The sequence below is a fragment of the Oncorhynchus kisutch genome, linkage group LG2, assembly GCF_002021735.2.
Source record: "Oncorhynchus kisutch isolate 150728-3 linkage group LG2, Okis_V2, whole genome shotgun sequence".
Taxonomy (NCBI): Eukaryota; Metazoa; Chordata; class Actinopteri; order Salmoniformes; family Salmonidae; genus Oncorhynchus; species Oncorhynchus kisutch.
The window spans coordinates 15,702,227-15,720,748 of NC_034175.2; the positions used below are offsets into that span (position 1 = coordinate 15,702,227).

General features: G+C 44.4%; 1 protein-coding gene across 3 annotated transcripts in view; it reads right to left on the bottom strand.

Moving 5' to 3' along the window:
* Window positions 1-18,235, bottom strand: part of adam15 (ADAM metallopeptidase domain 15) — a 31,791-nt gene extending 13,556 nt beyond the window's left edge. For all 3 annotated transcript variants that reach the window (XM_020506198.2, XM_020506180.2, XM_031788558.1), the window contains exons 1-19: window positions 17,464-18,235; window positions 15,908-16,011; window positions 7,929-8,005; window positions 7,613-7,691; window positions 7,405-7,481; window positions 6,179-6,398; window positions 5,972-6,037; window positions 5,749-5,820; window positions 4,325-4,494; window positions 4,082-4,166; window positions 3,810-3,958; window positions 3,407-3,584; window positions 2,720-2,812; window positions 2,169-2,364; window positions 1,641-1,749; window positions 1,264-1,459; window positions 1,042-1,119; window positions 803-914; window positions 453-612 (exon numbers count right to left, since the gene is read on the bottom strand). In XM_020506198.2, the coding sequence (XP_020361787.2) occupies window positions 453-612; window positions 803-914; window positions 1,042-1,119; window positions 1,264-1,459; window positions 1,641-1,749; window positions 2,169-2,364; window positions 2,720-2,812; window positions 3,407-3,584; window positions 3,810-3,958; window positions 4,082-4,166; window positions 4,325-4,494; window positions 5,749-5,820; window positions 5,972-6,037; window positions 6,179-6,398; window positions 7,405-7,481; window positions 7,613-7,691; window positions 7,929-8,005; window positions 15,908-16,011; window positions 17,464-17,728 (2,486 nt within the window). In that variant the 5' untranslated portion in view covers window positions 17,729-18,235. The remainder of the gene's footprint in view (window positions 1-452; window positions 613-802; window positions 915-1,041; window positions 1,120-1,263; window positions 1,460-1,640; window positions 1,750-2,168; window positions 2,365-2,719; window positions 2,813-3,406; window positions 3,585-3,809; window positions 3,959-4,081; window positions 4,167-4,324; window positions 4,495-5,748; window positions 5,821-5,971; window positions 6,038-6,178; window positions 6,399-7,404; window positions 7,482-7,612; window positions 7,692-7,928; window positions 8,006-15,907; window positions 16,012-17,463) is intronic.
* Between the last annotated feature and the right edge of the window lie 287 nt (window positions 18,236-18,522).

Below are 18,522 nucleotides of genomic sequence, written 5' to 3' on the forward strand. Positions count from 1 at the left end.
GGTGTTATATGGAACACTAAGCATTAACGTTGCACTTCAGTAACGATTCGTCGTAAATACACAGCCCAGAACTGAGCAGCTAGAAACGAATTCCATGCCTTTACTCTACCCTTAATATTTAGTACCTTTTAGTGCCTGTTCCACAGCAAACACCAAGCCCCAACTCTCACTATGGGCCACACTGACCACAATGAATTATGAGTAGTGAAAAACACAGTTAACTCTGACCTCCATTGATTGATGAAGTGCAAGATAATTGGACATGCACAAGGTTTCAAACTTGCACATAGTTGGCCCCTTTCATTCCATTATAGCTATTAAAAAAATCACTATGGCCGAAATTCTGTCCATACTGATAGCGGTTTTCTGCACTGCGCAAACATATACATACTATATAAACACTGTAACTAATATGTGAACACAGCTGGTATCCCCTGGATCAGGGCTCTCACCGGCTCTGTTGGCGTCCGGTGCCCTTGTGGAAGAGGCTGGTAGTGCCCAGGCAGGGCAGGTTACGGTGACACCGGGGGAAACGCAGGGCGAGGAAGAGGAGAACCACTGGCAGGATGAAGAGGAAGATTACCAGCAAGGCCACACGTGCCGGGTCAGATCCTGGAGATACAGAAAAAATGGAGGTCTTGGTTATCATGGCAGACATAGAATTAAAGCTGGGTGCAGGTTACTTATTTCATCCTACTTTTATTGATACGGTGTCCCAATTTCTCAAGGATTTGATTAAGATAAGGAGTGTAAATCTATGAGTGCAGTCAAGTTGTGCATTAACAGAGGAACGGTGAGGTACCTCTAGGTGCTCTTGCAGGGCCACTGTCCACACTGCCTCCATGGCCCGTGTACCTACAGTCTGGAGGAGCCCAGCCCACGTCACAGTGGCAGTTCTTATTGCTGTTGCACACCTGGCAATGTCAGAGAGAAGATATTGAGCCATATTATTCATTTAACATCAACAACAGTTTGCGCCAGTCTATTGTGAGCTATACAATATTACTTCTATAAGGGGAGACAGGCAGCTGGCTTGCTTACCCCGTGTCCGTTGCATTTGCTCTGACACTCGTCGACGCCGAACAAAGACACATCCTGACACCGCTGGTTCCAACAGGCCTGAACCACAACATGGTCAGTAACATATGCATGTAAGCTTAGATAACAACACAGAAAACCTTCCTATTCCAAAGGGTCAAATAACTCGTTCCACAAAAACAGAAGTATTTTGCATTGTATTTCTATAGTTGAGGAAATGCCCACCTTGCCAAGACCACACGCGGTGCCCTGTGCCACCATGGCAGGGTCGGAGACGTCGTCGCCAAGGTGGAAGTATGTTCCCCGGCAGACAAAGTCGCTGTAGTTAAATTTTACTTTGGTGGTCAGGATCTCAGCGCTGGTGCCTAGCAACGGACGGTCGTTGCCTCCCTGGCACTGGAGCCTCCCACAATGCACATCTCTGAAAAGTTAGACACAGTCAGAGCAACAGTCAGACATATGGAAGTGTTCATTAGGCACCAAATGGAAGAAAAAGGACTGAATCAGGGCAGGACTACAGGAACTTACCAATAAAATATGCTAATGTATAATCTGTTGCAAAACATTTTGCTACAATGTTCCTTAATGAACGTGGTACCTACTTGCTAGGGCAGGGAATGTAGGTTCCGTTGGCCATCTGGCCACAGTTGCCATATTTGTTGCCCTGTTTGTTGACGGAGGAAAAGCAGACAGGCGGAGCCCTGGTGGAATCTGAAAAGAAAAGGGAGTTCAAACAATCCTAATTGTCTCAAAGATTTTACAGTAAAAGTGTCTGAACAACACTGCCTCCTGAGTTTATGAGCCATTCTTAATTCTCCATCTCTGCAACATATGTCATACGAAGATTTGATATGATGTAATAACTCGCCAAAACAGTTTCTTCAATCAAACACTAGTGGTGACATTATATATAGGAATCCTTTGTCCAGGGAAGTATTCTCTGTTGCTTTTAAAAGTTCCAGTTCCGCTGACCAGTCAGTCCAGAACTCTGGGGTTCAGATCTCTTGAGGTTCCACAGTACTTGGTAAAAGTACTGAAACAAGTCGAAATAACTAGCCACTAGTTCCCCACAGTGGTATCACTCCCAATGGCTATCGGGTCCAGAACATTTGACCAATAGTGCAACTCACTAGGTCCCCACAACATCTGGCACTGTGTGTTGAGGCTGGCGCAGACACCGCTGTAGCAGTAGGAGGAGCCTTCCTCGCAGGGCTCGCCGTTCTGCAGGAACACGTTGGGGGGGCAGTAGGGAGAGGCACCAGTGCAGTGCTCTGGGAGGTCACACTCCCCCAGGGGCTGCCGACACATCCATCCACCTGAACGCAGCTGGTCAGACAGAGAAAATAGACAGTAGATCAGTAAAGGAGTTTATGATTTGTACCTTTGTTCAGCTTCTTGTGATAGATCATGTAATAGTTTAGTTCATTAGGATCACTATTAGCTATTGCACATGCAGCAGCTACTCTTCCTGGTGTCCACATAAAACATGCCTGACAAAATATAGAACCGTAATAGACAAGAACATAACATATATAATTATAGTTATAATAAATATGAGACTAATGAACTGAGCTGATTTAAATGTAGGTGTTCAGTAGTGTGTTCAGTGATGGGGTTGAGTGTGTGAGTGTGTGTCAGTAAGAGTCCAGTGAAGGAGACAGAGGCAGAGAGGCTTGCCCACCCTGCAGTTGTCACAACAGATGCCATCGGAGGAACACTGGGCCCCAGGAACCAGTTTACAGGTGGTGGCGTTGCAGCAGGGATCGTTACACTCCTGGATACCCAGAGACAGAGACACTTAATAATTCATCCTAATCCATAAATTAGGGATCTTCAACCTTTTCTTTCCCAGGGATCCCCTCCCAGGCAAACTGGCGACCCTGGGACCCCCATCATACGTTAGTAACATAAACATTGAAATAACAAAATAAAATGTGAAATTTGATATATATAGATTTTCGCGGGCCCCCTGATTGAATACCCCTGACCTAAATCATAAAGTCTGTTAATTGAATTATCATCTATGGTGGCAGGTTGGTGATGAATCTTGTCATTGGAATGAATCTTGTCCAGGAGGCAGCTCTGCACGGTGGTCAGTAGCTGGCACATCCACAAAGCCATAAAATAAGATTTTAAACCTAACCTTAACCCTAACCACACTGCTAACCTTATGCCTTTACATTAAATTAAGATCAAACAGCACTTTTTTCCATTAATTTTGTATGATATAGCCAATTTTGACTTAACAGCTGATCCATCTAGAGGAAACCGCTCAGTGCTGCTTCCAGGGCAAGATTCATCCAAATAAACGTCAACCTGTATCTATGGTGAGTTATGCCATAAATATCAAATTTACTGTCCAACATACATCCAGCAGGCCGCAGTCACACTCCTCTCCCTTCTCCACGTAGAGGTTTCCACAGCGTGGCCCCCCCAGCAGTTTCTCAGGCTGGGGCACGTTGAAGAGGCACATCCCCCCACCATGGAGCAGGCTGAGGGACAGGTCTCTGGCACTGCAGCTGCTGAACAGCTGGCCTGGCATGAAACTGGAAGAGAGGGGCAAAGAGAACAAGACATTTAGTGGATGCTCTTATCCAGAGCTTCTTACAAGTGCATTAAAATGAAGTGCCTAAAAATGAACATAATACAAGGCAAGTGAGGATCACAGCTGCACATAACTGACCCTCTGTTTTGTATCATCGACATTGCATGGCCTGGTGCTTCTGTAATGCACGTCAAACCTAGCCCACCATAGCCCGCTAGCCCCTCACCCAGTAGATGGCTCCATGATGCAGCCTCCCAGGCGTGGTTCATTCTGACACTGGCAGCGCCGGTCGGCCGTGTCGTGATTCATGCCCAGATTGTGCCCGAGCTCGTGGGCAATGGTGGACGCCACCCCCAGTACACTGACCAGGTGGTCCTACCCACGGAGAGGGAGAGAGAGACACACACAGAGTCAGTCTACCACCAGACTTATACTGTCATTGTGGGGCAGATACCCCTGTACTCCACTGATAAACCTAACTGAAGCTAACTAACTCACCACATTGACCCCTCCTGACCGGTCCTTGGAGCACATAGAAGACTGAGATGCCATTCCCACTGTAGTTCCATCAAATGAGCCCCCCCTGAAACAGATCAAACACATACAGTTATAGTTAGTCTATTTTCACAAAGAGGCCATCCACTGGTATATACACATGTATTTGGGATGAATCTGCTTCCATAATGTACAGGTGTGAGAAAGGCACTGATTAACTTCAACCAAATCCATTTGACTACTCACATAATGAGCTGAGCATTGTCGTGGCGCAGGCGTGGCAGCAGCTCTCTGGTGCGCCACTCCAGGAAGCGGTTGAGAGTGTCTGAGGGACTCTTGTCAACCTGGATCTTATCCTGGTCACTCCAGATCTCCACCCCAGTTAGAGCCACACGCACACTCAGCGGCCGGTAGAACTAGAGAGGGGTAGATGAGGACCACCATGACAAACCAATGAAAATCTAATACAAATATACAGTGGCCAGTTTATTAGGTACACCCATCTAGTACCGGGTTGGATCATCCTTTGGCTCCAGAAAAGCTTGAATTATTTGGGGCATGGAAACATTGCTCAATTTGCATCAAGGGACCTAATGTGTGCCAGGAAAACATTCCCCAAACCATTACACCCCTGCCACCAGCCTATACCGTTGACACCAGACAGGACGGTGCCATGGATTCATGCTGCCTTTGCCAAATACTGACTCTGCCATCAGCATGACGCAACAGGAACCAGGTTAAGTTGGGCCCGGCAATGTTTTTCCACTCCTCAATTGTCCAGTGTTGGTGATCGCGTGCCCACTGGAGCCGCTTCTTCTTGCTTTTAGCTGATAGGAGTTGTTGTTGTCTGCTGCAATAGCACATCAGTGACAAGGATTGACGAGTTGTGTGTGAGATGGCGTCCTGCTCCATTATATGCCTGTTTGTGGCCTGCCTGTTTGCCTGCACGATTCTTGTCATTCTCCTTTAACCACTCATCAAGCTGTTTTCACCCACAGAACTGCTGCTGACTGGATGTTTTTTGTCTGTGGCACTCTGTAAAACCTACACACTGTCGTGTGTGAAAAGCCCAGGAGGCCAGCCGTTTATGAGATACTGGAACCAACGCCCCTGGCACCGACAATCCCACCACGCTCAAGGTTGCTTAGTTCGCTCCTTTTGCCCCTTCTAACGTTCAACCGAACAGTAACTGAATGCCTTGATGCCAGTCTGCCTGCTTTATACAACAAGCCACAGCCACATGACACACTGTCTGTAGGAGCGAACCATTTTCATGAACGGGATGCTGTACCTAATAAACTGGGTGTAAGACATCCTCCAGCAATTTAATTTGACTGAAAAGTGATATCCCAAGTATAAATACAGTAAAGTACACATACTAAAGGGTGAAAACATTTGTTTTTCGCAAAATAATGTTTTTTAGACACCTGCAAACTTCAAGGAGTAGGGCATTCAAGGAGTTGGTCTGTTGGGAATACGCGATATCGTCAGCCTCCCGCTTGCTTGAGGAACAATAGAGGAGCAGGAGACGATAGAAGAGGAAAGGCCTACCCCACCACTTGTGCCATGTCACGACTTACCTGGACCACTTACTGAGATGAGGATTTTGTCAAGTAAATCAGGTGTTGAATGAGGTGAAAAGTAGACAACTTTAATATTAGGTTACATACCCAGTCTACTTGGTTGGCCACATCCAGCATTCGATAGATGATAGTCTTGTTGATTTTCTGATAGTTACGGTACTGTAAAAAATAACAGTTATTGGTTAGGACAATAGAGTCAGAACATGATGTGATTTAGACCAATGTACTGGGGTCTCTTCAAAGTGCAGCTATGTCAGTGCCTCGCTTACACTAGGGGGCATTGTCATACATTAGCCTTATCGTACATTACCTCTTTGTGATCAGCTACAAGCACAAGCTCTATGTACTTGGTCTCTGAGAGAATGTCCCTCTTACTCTGCAAAAAAGCAAAGTGTAAACAAAAGACATTCGGGCCAATGTACACTACGTTGTCGACAATTTCCAGCAGTGGCAAAAACGTCAGTAGTTCTAATCCCAGGATAAACAAACATTTGATTGTGCTTCCAGCCCCTCTCACCCTGTGTGGGACTTGTGGTGGGATGTGGATGGGAGGTACAGGTGTATGGGACACCCCACAGCCCCCAACACTACCCCTCTCCAGAGGTCTAGTGGAGTAGAGCAGGTGCATACCCTCCTCCTCCTCCTCCCCTCCACTCTCCTCTGCCCCCTCCTCGTCCTCATGTTCTTCCTCAGGCTGCAGCTCAAAGCTCAGGGTGGAGTTGATGGCCACCACGCCCCTGAGAGAGAGGGGAATAAACAGGACTCTCTCAACACGGAGTCAACAGGGACAAAAAATGCCATCCAAGTTCAAAGTAAATACACTTACTTCATGTGAGGACATTGTTCAAGGCTCTGCTAGCAACCAGATTACGTTCGCTACATAAACATGACCCTAAACCGAGTATATGGCCACATGGTCTGCCCACGCAGTAAAGAGCTCTAAATAACTCCAACTCTAAATAAAGGTCAAGAGGATTTTCCATGGATTTCCGCCAAGCTCATTTGGATATCCCTAAAGTATCCAAACCAGCGGAAGGGACCCCAGATTAAAACTGGCGCTCTCTCAAATCGGGCGATTAGTGCGCTTGAGGAGGTCAGAGTTCTTTCAGATTAATCTGGATTGGATTAAAGCCACCGCACGGTCAATCACTCCGCCCCACTCACATAACCATGACGCTCACATAACCATGACGTTGTCCGTACTGCAGGTGAAGTGAAAGTGCCCTTAGTAAAGACTAAGGGCACTTGAAGTGCTGCAGGTGATGTGCCCTTAGTAAAGACTTCCCCTTTATAATAATAGGTTTACCATATATTGCACCACAAAGGGTTTAACTGAGGTGGGTGATTAAGTGGGATAAGGCTGACCCCTGTTTAGATCACTTTACTGGTTTTAAATGCATTAACCATTACATAACAGAGAAGGAAATGCATATGCTTAAGGTCATAAGGTCATGCGGGTAAACTTATTGAGCTGTTAGGCTCTATTTCATAATGGAAAACCTAAAAGGCATGATTACACAGTATGAATTTGTATGATCTCACTTCCATGGACACCATTCTCAAATCAAGAATGTTGACTGGTTACGTCTAGAGGGAACATTGTTCGCATGCTGTTGCCTTGCTTGTGAAGTTCTGTGAAATTGTACATTCCTTTGGGTAGTGACAGAGGGGAAATGATCCTAATTTTGACAGGCCACATACCATCCTGTAGTTTTGACAGAGAGTTAAAGTTGATATTATTACCTGAGTCCAGAGCAGGTACTGAGAGCCACCCTGGACTGTGGGAAGCCCCTCACTGAGCCGTGGTAGTAGCAGTGAGTCTAGGAGATAACAACCAGGGAGAGAGTAGTCAACATAATATAATGACAACATTATTATCCAAGTTCATATGAACTAACTTACCGTTAACTATCCCTATAACAAATCAGAACATTTACAACACATTACTTACCACTGTGCTCTCCTCTAAAGAAACCCCAGTGCCATTAGGGAGGTAGTAGAAGACATTGGGGGGCTTGGGCAGGAGATCACTGTAGGGAGAGGACAGGGTTATTGTTACTACTTCCTCTGAAGATTTGTCTGAAGTCTGATTTTTTTTTATTGCTAATGATAAACCCCTTTATGAAACTATGAAGTCTTAACTCAACAATGGCAAAGGTTGGGGCATTTCAGCATCACATCTCCCCATTCAAGTAGCTAAGGCCTAATATTAAAATATCTCATTTTCTGATATTTCAAAAGGGAGTATATTATGTTAGTGAGCTTACTGGTTTTTCTCCAGGTCCAAAAGATAGATGCTGCCTCCAAATTGAAGACCACACTGTAGCTTGTCTGGGTGACCGTTCTGTGAAAGGAGAAGAAACATACACCTGGTAATGTGTACTGTGATTTTTATCCTCATAAGTCAGTGGATAATTTAACTAACTGTATTGCAAAAACCGGTTGGACATTTCCCCCTAACAACTGTTGTGCTAAAGGTGAACAAGGACTTTGTGTGGCCAAATTAACTCATCGTCCAACAAAAATGACTGTTTGCTGTTGTTATTGTAATCACTCAATGTTTCAACATGGGTGTCAACATGGGTGTCTTAATGAGCGAATGCAGCCAAGAGCAGCTTGAAGTGGCAAACAGGGCAAAGGGACAATCTTCTTAGTGAAACAGCAGCAATATCCAGTACCACCATGTGGTCTTTCTTAACAAACCTGCGAAGGTTAAAGGATTCAGGCTTAGGAAGTCCTGTATAGTTAATAAAGAACAGGTTATGTACACAATGACCTATATCGTTTAGAGGCTGATGGACAACATTTCAGATGTAGTAGACAGCTATGAAGCTCTTGTCCTTTCTCTGCACTAAAGTTCCATTATTACACAATGCTCAGATTGGATAATACTATATACTTTGAATCCCCTCAGCCAATCAATACTCATCCCATCAAACCAGTCAGAAGACATGAAATGAGATGGTGCGATTAAAGTTATACTTTGTCTATGGCTGCAGCCGCCCCTGAGCACTACCTGTCAACGCTTACACCTGTATGCTCTCTAAAATAGACCCAGTCTCTAAATGCGTGCAGCACCCAGTCCTTGGTAGGCATTGGCACCTAAGCACAATACTAGAGCCCAAATGGGCTGAATCAGCCAGGGTTACCCCTCATAGGCACTAAGGACCAGGCTATAAATGGACTTCCTTTACCTGCTGCACATTTCTCTCACCAAACGCAGAGGCAGCGCGGCAGTGGATAAATTACATCCTATCCCTCTTTTCATGTCCGTTTCCCCTGCGCTTCCATCTCATTATAGTCATTCCCCCCAGCGGGAACTAACCTGTCTCCCCTCAACACCGTCTCTCTTCCTGCCAATCAGTCACTTTCTAGCGCGTTTAGTGGCTCCACCTTTGAAGACAGTGAGTAAGTGAAACCCTTCCTGTTGGTGCTTCCCTCCTTCCCCACCGCAGAGTGCTGCTTTCTCCTCTCCAGCTAACTGGCAGGAATTGGCTGAGGCTTGGAAATGGGACTAGAACTAGGAGTACTGGCAGTAAGGTAATGGGTGGTGACAATATGCCAGAGAGGTCTGTTCAGTTCCAAGTAGTGGTTAGTGACTATGAGGAACCAAAACGTCTACCTCCTCTGTGGACCGGCGAAATCATGCTGGATAATGTCATTGCCGGGTACCTAAATCCAACAACAACTTACACCCAATTCACTCAGAAGTATTCTACTTTCCACAGTCCCAGAAATATTGTAACGTCATCGTGGTTCATATGACACAACTTTGTACCTTAACCATAGGCTACAAGAGGCTATTAGTAATAACATAACTATTCACACTGGAACCCAGTCATTGGATATGTACAAAATATAACTGGCTCCACATCCAAGAATATCATAATCCAAGAAGAATTCCAGAAGTAGATGCTAATAATTAAGGGGTATTTCCAATACATTTGAATGAAAACACAACTCTGGTCAATTTCTAGTTTCTATAGTCTTTATTATAATCAGAGTGCTTTGGTGAGGTCATTCCCCACATTATGTAAGGAGAGTGTGACTGACTTATGCTGGGTGGGTCTGTGTTGTTGTACTGCCAGGGCAAGAGTCCAATAGGTAACCAACAAAGACTCCAGGCACAATGGTGATCTGGCTAAAAACTACAAGGGAAAAAACCAACTACAGTAAAATGTCAGTTATGCAACCAAAGAGAAGAAAGAATAAGGGAGAGAAAGAGATGGGATGACATACAGTACATGTACACACTCAAACATCTGCAGCTTTTGGCAAGCTGCCTTGGATTGTGGTTTTGAGGTGAGAGGTCAGAGTAGAAACAGGGCTCCTTCCAGAGCACAGCAGAGCTACATCTGTTCAGGGCTCTAGTGGAGGATCACACCCAAATATCTGTAGCTCAGCCATGAAACACCCACCCTCTCCACACTTTGTTTGTCGTTGCCTCACTTCTACCTTTCTCACCCTCTCATTTGAGCATTACAATTTATCTTACATTCTCTCCTCGTCTCTACCTTCTATTCTCTCCCCCCTGCTGAACCCTTACGTCACACTCGCTACAGGTCTCTCGGTTCACTCTCACTGGCTTCTTACACCTCTGTCACTCTATCTTTTCGACAACCATGTCCACTCCATCTCTGCTGCCATTACCTCTCCTTCCCCCACTCTCTCTAACTTCACCCTCTCCTCCTCTTATTTCCCTCCTCTCCTTCTCTCCCTCTGTGAGGTAAATGTCCCAGGCCGATCTCCTGCTAGTAACAAGATGAGCTCACCGCCACATGAATGCTGGGTGGGGTCCATTCAGACCCAGAGCTGCTTGTGACCCACAGCAGAAGAAATAAACCAGGGAGGAGGAGAGGGGAACATGGGCGGAGGGGGTGTAACGGAGGAAGGGAGAGAGGGAGGGACAGGGCAAGTCGTGATTCCTCTCCAGCTCTTTCAGCTCAACGGAAGAGTGCAAGGGAGGGAAATACAATCAGTCAGCTCCTGGGATGTCTGTCTTCCTCAGTCCCTGTAGTGCGTCTCTGTTATTTAGTCTGACCCAGAGCAGCCCTGGATCCTGTTTATGGATCAAGTCTGGACATGTGAATGGAGTGTGCACGTCCACTATCTGGGGGAAATCTCTGGGTTAGTTCATGACTTGTGTATCCCTTTGCATTACAATAACAGCCAAGTGAATTCATGTACAATGGACAACATGAGGTAGGAGTGTCACATTCAACTCCAGTCCCAAAGGGAAAGTGATGTTTGCTGGCTCTGCTCATCTTCCCTAGCACTTGACGGATTCATATTGATGGACCAGAGAGTGAACACTTCCTGTTTATAAATGTTCAACAGATTGTGGTATGAAGGCAAGAGTGAAAACCATTTCACTGGAACTCATGTGTGCCTCTGTTTTCTTTACTGCTGTGCATGGATATCCAGAACTAACCTCACCAATAGGAAAAGCCTGCCTACTGGCATTACCTTCACTTGGGCTCAGAGAAGTACTCAGTGATTTGAATGACTTTTGGGGTATAATGAATGATCTGGTTATATAAACAAGACCCCTGGTTGGGGATTTTACCTTTATTTAACCAGGTAGGCAAGTTGAGAACAAGTTCTCATTTACAATTGTGACCTGGCCAAGATAAAGCAAAGCAGTTCGACACATACAACAACACAGAGTTACACATGGAGTACAAACATACAGTCAATAATATAGTAGAAACAAGTCTATATACGATGTGAGCAAACGAGGTGAGATAAGGGAGGTAAAGGCAAAAAAAAGGCCATGGTGGCGGAGTAAATACAATATAGCATGTAAAACACTGGAATGGTAGATTTGCAGTGGAAGAATGTGCAAAGTAGAAATAAAAATAATGGGGTGCAAAGGATCAAAATAAATTAAATAAATACAGTAGGGAAAGAGGTAGTTGTTTGGGCTAAATTATAGATGGACTATGTACAGGTGCAGTAATCTGTGAGCTGCTCTGACAGCTGGTGCTTAAAGCTAGTGAGGGAGATAAGTGTTTCCAGTTTCAGAGATTTTTGTAGTTCGTTCCAGTCATTGGCAGCAGAGAACTGGAATGAGAGGTGGCCAAAGAAAGAATTGGTTTTGGGGGTGACCAGAGAGATATACCTGCTGGAGCGCGTGCTACAGGTGGGTGATGATATGGTGACCAGCGAGCTGAGATAAGGGGGGACTTTACCCAGCAGTGTCTTGTAGATTAACTCAAGACCATTCTTTAACCAGCTCAATCCACCACACTTTCCCTACAGACACTATCTTAAGTAGATAAGAGCCCCCCTCTTCCCCTCACGTAAAGAATCAGTCTTACCATGCTTGGGTGTAAGACAATAATGCACCCCCTCACGCACTCGGCCGTCTTAATGGTAGGATAAAGGGTTGGGGTGGCAGAAATGCTGACTGTCAACACAGAGCGATCAGGCTCTGAATTAGCTGAGATCCCCTTCTTAAGCTGTATTAAGGTGAAGCCCCTGCTGCACGCCTTACACAGAGCTCTGTGTGTGTGTGGTGTCACAAGTCCATTCATAACCAAGTTGGTGTGGAGGCTAATAATAGCAGGCACCAGAGAGTTGAGCACTGAGCAGCAGAACAACTCAACAAAAAAGCATTACCTGCAAACTGATAACATGTCATACATGTCTGTATTTTCTTCTTAAAACATTTATTTCCAACATCAATGTGGCAACTGTCTGAACGTTTGTCTGACAAAGTAGATCTAGTCATGGTTCGACGTTGACAAAAGCTATTCAGGCCAAGTCAAGTGCCTCTCCCAAGAGGACACAAGTCGCCTGCTCCACCATAAGAAATGAAACTAACACTGTGGTGACTGGCATGTTTTCTTCTTTAATATCTCACACATACAGTGGGGAGAACAAGTGTTTGATAACCTGCAAAATCGGCAGTGTTTCCTACTTACAAAGCATGTAGAGGTCTGTAATTTTTATCATAGTACACTTCAACTGTACACTTCAACTGTGAGAGACGGACTCTAAAACAAAAATCCAGAAAATCACATTGTATGATTTTTAAGTAATTAATTTGCATTTTATTGCATGACATAAGTATTTGATACATCAGAAAAGCAGAACTTAATATTTGGTACAGAAACCTTTGTTTGCAATTACAGAGATCATACGTTTCCTGTAGTTCTTGACCAGGTTTGCACACACTGCAGCAGGGATTTTGGCCCACTCCTCCATACAGACCTTCTCCAGAGCCTCCAGGTTTCGGGGCTGTCGCTGGACAATACGGACTTTCAGCTCCCTCCAAAGATTTTCTATTGGGTTCAGGTCTGGAGACTGGCTAGGCCACTCCAGGACCTTGAGATGCTTCTTACGGAGCCACTCCTTTGTTACCCTGGCTGTGTGTTTCAGGTCATTGTCATGCTGGAAGACCCAGCCATGACCCATCTTCAATGCTCTTACTGAGGGAAGGAGGTTGTTGGCCAAGATCTCGCATTACATGGCCCCATCCATCCTCCCCTCAATACGGTGCAGATGTCCTGTCCCCTTTGCAGAAAAGCATCCCCAAAGAATGATGTTTCCACCTCTATGCTTCACGGTTGGGATGGTGTTCTTGGGGTTGTACTCATCCTTCTTCTTCTTCCTCCAAACACGGCGAGTGGAGTTTAGACCAAAAAGCTCTATTTTTGTCTCATCAGACCACATGACCTTCTCCCATTCCTCCTCTGGATCATCCAGATGGTCATTGGCAAACTTCAGACGGGCCTGGACATGCGCTGGCTTGAGCAGGGGGACCTTGCGTGCGCTGCAGGATTTTAATCCATGACGGCGTAGTGTGTTACTAATGGTTTTCTTTGAGACTGTGGTCCCAGCTATCTTCAGGTCATTGACCAGGTCCTGCCGTGTAGTTCTGGGCTGATCCCTCACCTTCCTCATGATCATTGATGCCCCACGAGGTAAGATCTTGCATGGAGCCCCAGACCGAGGGTGATTGACCGTCATCTTGAACTTCTTCCATTTTCTAATAATAACAGTTGTTGCCTTCTTACCAAGCTGCTTGCCTATTGTCCTGTAGCCCATCCCAGCCTTGTGCAGGTCTACAATTGTATCCCTGATGTCCTTACACAGCTTTCTGTTCTTGGCCATTGTGGAGAGGTTGGAGTCTGTTTGATTGAGTGTGTGGACAGGTGTCTTTTATACAGGTAACGAGTTCAAACAGGTGCAGTTAATACAGGTAATGAGTGGAGAACAGGAGGGCTTCTTAAAGAAAAACTAACAGGTCTGTGTGAGACGGAATTCTTACTGGTTAGTAGGTGATCAAATACTTATGTCATGCAATAAAATGCAAATTAATTACTTATAAATCATACAATGTGATTTTCTGGATTTTAGTTTTAGATTCCGTCTCTCACAGTTGAAGTGTACCTATGATCAAAATTACAGACCACTACATGCTTTGTAAGTAGGAATACCTGAAATATCGGCAGTGTATCAAATACTTGTTCTCCCCACTGTATAATCAATCTGATCCTAATGGGGCTGGGAGCTACATGCATTTCATCAAAAGAAACTCGTAGTTCTTTTTGAACTAACTAAAATAATAATCTGTATTTATAGCATTGTAGTGTTATGCGAAGAATATACACTCAGATCTTTTTGCCTCGAGAGAACATTTACGATCATCTTATCTATAGCTAATCTTGCTTTGTTAGACAAATAAAGATCTACTTTTGATGTGATGAAGTTGCAGGGTAGCATAGTGGTTAGAGTGTTGGGCTAATAACTGGAAGGTTGCAAGTTCAAATCCCCGAGCTGACAAGGTACAAATCTGTCGTTCTGCCCCTGAACAGGCAGTTAACCCACTGTTCCTAGGCCGTCATTGAAAATAAGAATTTGTTCTTAACTGACTTGCCTGGTTAAATAAAGGTAAAATAAAAAATACAATTTTTTATCATGGTGATTAATTGCACTCAGTTTCGAGTGGTGAATTTAAATACTTTTAATTGGTGTTATTTAGAGCACAAGTGGTGGCTCTAACTTCTAAGGTCACACTTGGCTCGGGTTGGACTGATCTTTATCACGTGAATACCCTGGACGGGGAAATGGAACGTTACAGGAATTACATTGTTCAGGGGATGGGTGGGTGTTGATGAGGGTGGACGGACAAAGTTTGAATCACAGACACATAGTCACACCCCTCCCATATGGCACCATCCCCCACCTTTCCTCTCATTTCTGACAAACAATCTAAAAACAGGTCCCGGTTACCATGGTTACACATTGCGTGTACTTTGAGTGAGTATGTGAGTCACTGGTGTTATGTTCGTCAGTATGAGCAGTAGGCTGTGGGTGCAGTAACCTCATGACAAGTGAAAAACGGCTACTCATTCATCAATGACTGCAGTGATTCAGAGGACAAACCACACAATAATGTAGGAATTAGGAGTGACTCTCCACTGAGTCTTAGCCAATGAGGCCCACTCAACTGTTATTTGTATGACAGTGCAGTGCCCTGGTTGGTTTTGAAACCAGTAAACAAACATCTGGGTGCCTGATGGAGACTGCTTTGCCAATGGGATTCAACCTTTTGAAAGTTAACATTCCAATCCAGTAGCTGGCTTAAAAAGTGATGTGCAAAAATGTAGCCCTGTCATGCTCTTATTCTCTACTTTCCTCTATGTGTATGTGGAAAGGAGGAGGGTGGGGGGTCTGCTGTCTGGCTTCCTTTTTTGTGCTAATATAACAGAGGAAGGAAGTAGGTGCCTTGACATACTTCACAGGGAGCTTCCAGAATAAAACCTATGATCTGAAGAAGGTGGGGGGGACTGGGGCACTTTAAGAGGACGGACACTTCCTGTGCAGCTGACAGGAGGTCTGAAATCATACCCTGTAGAATTCCCCCATATCACTCACTCCACCCAGAGAGGAGAACATCATAACACTGACGACCTTCGAATAGAAATAAATGTGAGCCTCACAATTGGAATAACCAGGTGTGGGTTTGATGTTAGTCTGAGATATAAAACTGCATTTTAAAATTAGAATTCCTATGGGACCTGTAAAAATAGAATGGTTATTAACCTCTGACACTATCTAAAAACATAAAGGCCACGTTATAAGTGCTCTGGGATCACTGAATGAAGAATGGTAACATGTAAGCATGGAAATAGAAAGCAGGTAATGGAAGTAGGACCAGAGTAATAGTATGTATGTGAATGGCCCTGTGTAGAACGATACTCTTACACATACATTCTCTTGATTTCTGTAGTCTCACCTGCAAGGCCTCACTCAGACTTCTCTTGTGTCCGTCCACTACCACAAATGGCCTGGTCCTCTCCAGTGGCTTGCCGTGTCTACTACCATGGTGGTGCAATGGACCTGGGGACAGGGAGAGATGGGATTCATAGGAAAATATTGTCTTATGTCCCTTGAGGGGCTATATTCAGATGAATAAATAGCTTTGATACTATAACATCAGCGGATGGAGAAACTATTTTGTTAGTGCTAGTATTGACCCTAAAATCTCAATTCTCAGCTAATGGCAACCTATATACAGCCCTAGTAGTCAGTGAACCCCTTCCTCATGGGGCAATGCTAATTATAAGATCAGGTTAGCCACATCTCAGATGGATATCCCTTAATAGTAAGGACAAACTAATGTGGTATACAGGCTTAGGGTAGGAAATGCAGGAAATCTACAATTTTCATTAAATGGTTTCAATATGCCAGGAAAACAACTCTGCATCACAATCTAAACATGTACAATTCAAGATAATAGCACAAACCAATCAGTGATGCCGGATGTGCTTATAATAGCTCATGCTCTCCCTTTCTCAGCCGGCATATCTTCTGACTCCTTTCTTCACACACACATAAAACAGACAGCTGCATTAACTTCAGTACAAGAGGCTCTGTGTCCCCTGTCCGTTCCTAGTACAGCTGTTGTCCAGAGCCTGTATTAGGCTTGTTATAGATGACTGGCTGGCTGGCAGGTGTCTCGAGGACTAAAAAGCAGCAGACCACCTCCCAATGCTCATTTTACAATATCCTACCTATGTACACTGAACAAAAATATAAATGCAACATGTTTTCATGAGATGAAATAAAAGATTGCAGACATTTTCCATACACACAAAAAACATCTCAAATGTTGTGCGCATGTTTGTTAACATCCTTGTAGTGAGCATTTCTCCTTTGCCAAGATATCAAGAAGCTGATTAAAACAGCATGATCATTACACAGGTACACCTTGTGCTGGGGACAATAAAAGGTCCCTTTAAAATGTGCAGTTTTGTCACACAATGCCACAGATGTCTCAAGTTGAGGGAGTGTGCAATTGGCATGCTGACTGCAGGAATGCCCACCAGAGCTGTTGCCAGAGAATTTAATGTTTATTTCTCTACCATAAGCCACCTCCAACATCATTTTACAGAATGTGCCCCAACGGTACTTGAACATGTGCCCTGCGACTGTCAAGCCAACAATTTAAAAGTTAAGCGAAAAGGTCTGAATCTCTTCACTAGGTGTTGGGTTTGACAGTCACTGAGCCAGGGTCCAAGTCCTGGTTGGGCTTACACCCAAATTCACTAGTAACATGTTATTATAAGTGTTTAGAAAGTAAAGGTATCAGATAAATATTAATTGTAATTGGCAGAGTGTTACATGCTAGGCTCCAGTATCGAGAGAGGTTTAATTGACTGTAGGATAGGCCTAAAATGAAAGGTAATTTTGGATGCATTTGCGAGTGCCCAGGCAATGACTGAAATTACATTTTAATGACAGTTCCTTTGAAGTTGCCTGGGCTAAACTAGGGTTACTAGAAATACCTACTTGTAAGTGAGGAGTGAGACGATACTGTTGTTGCGTTCAAAGGAGACAACTTCTCTTGTGGCGTCTCAATCTCTGTTTTATTTGAGTTCAAATGACTTTCCGCCAGCAGAAATTCCTGCAAATCGTTATCGTCCAGTAATCCTAAACGGCTACTAAGTAACGTATTTGATTGAGTACCGCGAAATGTAACAGTCTCGAGTAGCACCAATGTTACCAGAGCTCCAGACAGAAACATTGTTGCGCAGTGACATTGGCTCGTGTCCATCAATTAATCCACCTAAAGGATGTAAAACAAGGCATTCAGAAACGGAGAAAGGCAACAGGTTCTGTCGGAGGCAACTATATGGCTACCTCAATTTGCCTACAATGGCAAATGTCAAGCGAAAGTCCATGATAGGCATCCACAAAAGCACGCGCAGAGCAGAAGTGTTGCATGGGCCAGTCAATCAAACGTGTAACTTTATTTCAAGAGGCTTCATTTACCTGCGCCATTAGCCCACACCATAAAGTCCTGTAACAAACCTCTAAACAAGACCGGCCCGCTGTCCGTAGCCTCTGGCCACAGTTATCGCAGGGTCATATTTCCAGTACCGTTACCTTCACACTCAGAGCTACTACAACATATGTCCCTTCCGTAGCGGAGATGAGCCACTGTGATCTTGTTAAATTCCCAAAGTGCTATCCAAAATATCTTAATTCCTGAAAGGCAGACAGTTTCGCACATGCAAGACATTCGGGCAAAAGACTGAGTGCGTGTTTACAGCGATGGTGTAATCGCATTTCAACCCCGGTACAGGGCGGGATTTTCTCTTGTGCTTTAACTCTTTACTGCCTGAATCTTTCTGCGCTTCACATTCTAGACGGCCTTCTAACAAACCTTACACAACATTTATTATATAGCAAATAAAAAAATAGATTTATAAAATCCTGCATTTAAGATAATTAAGTGTGACTAAATTATGCAAACGTTTACCTTACACATAGGCATAGACATAGGCTATTTAATCTGACAATATGTCATCCTATTGTCTGAACATCCCAAATAATTAGCTGGATCTC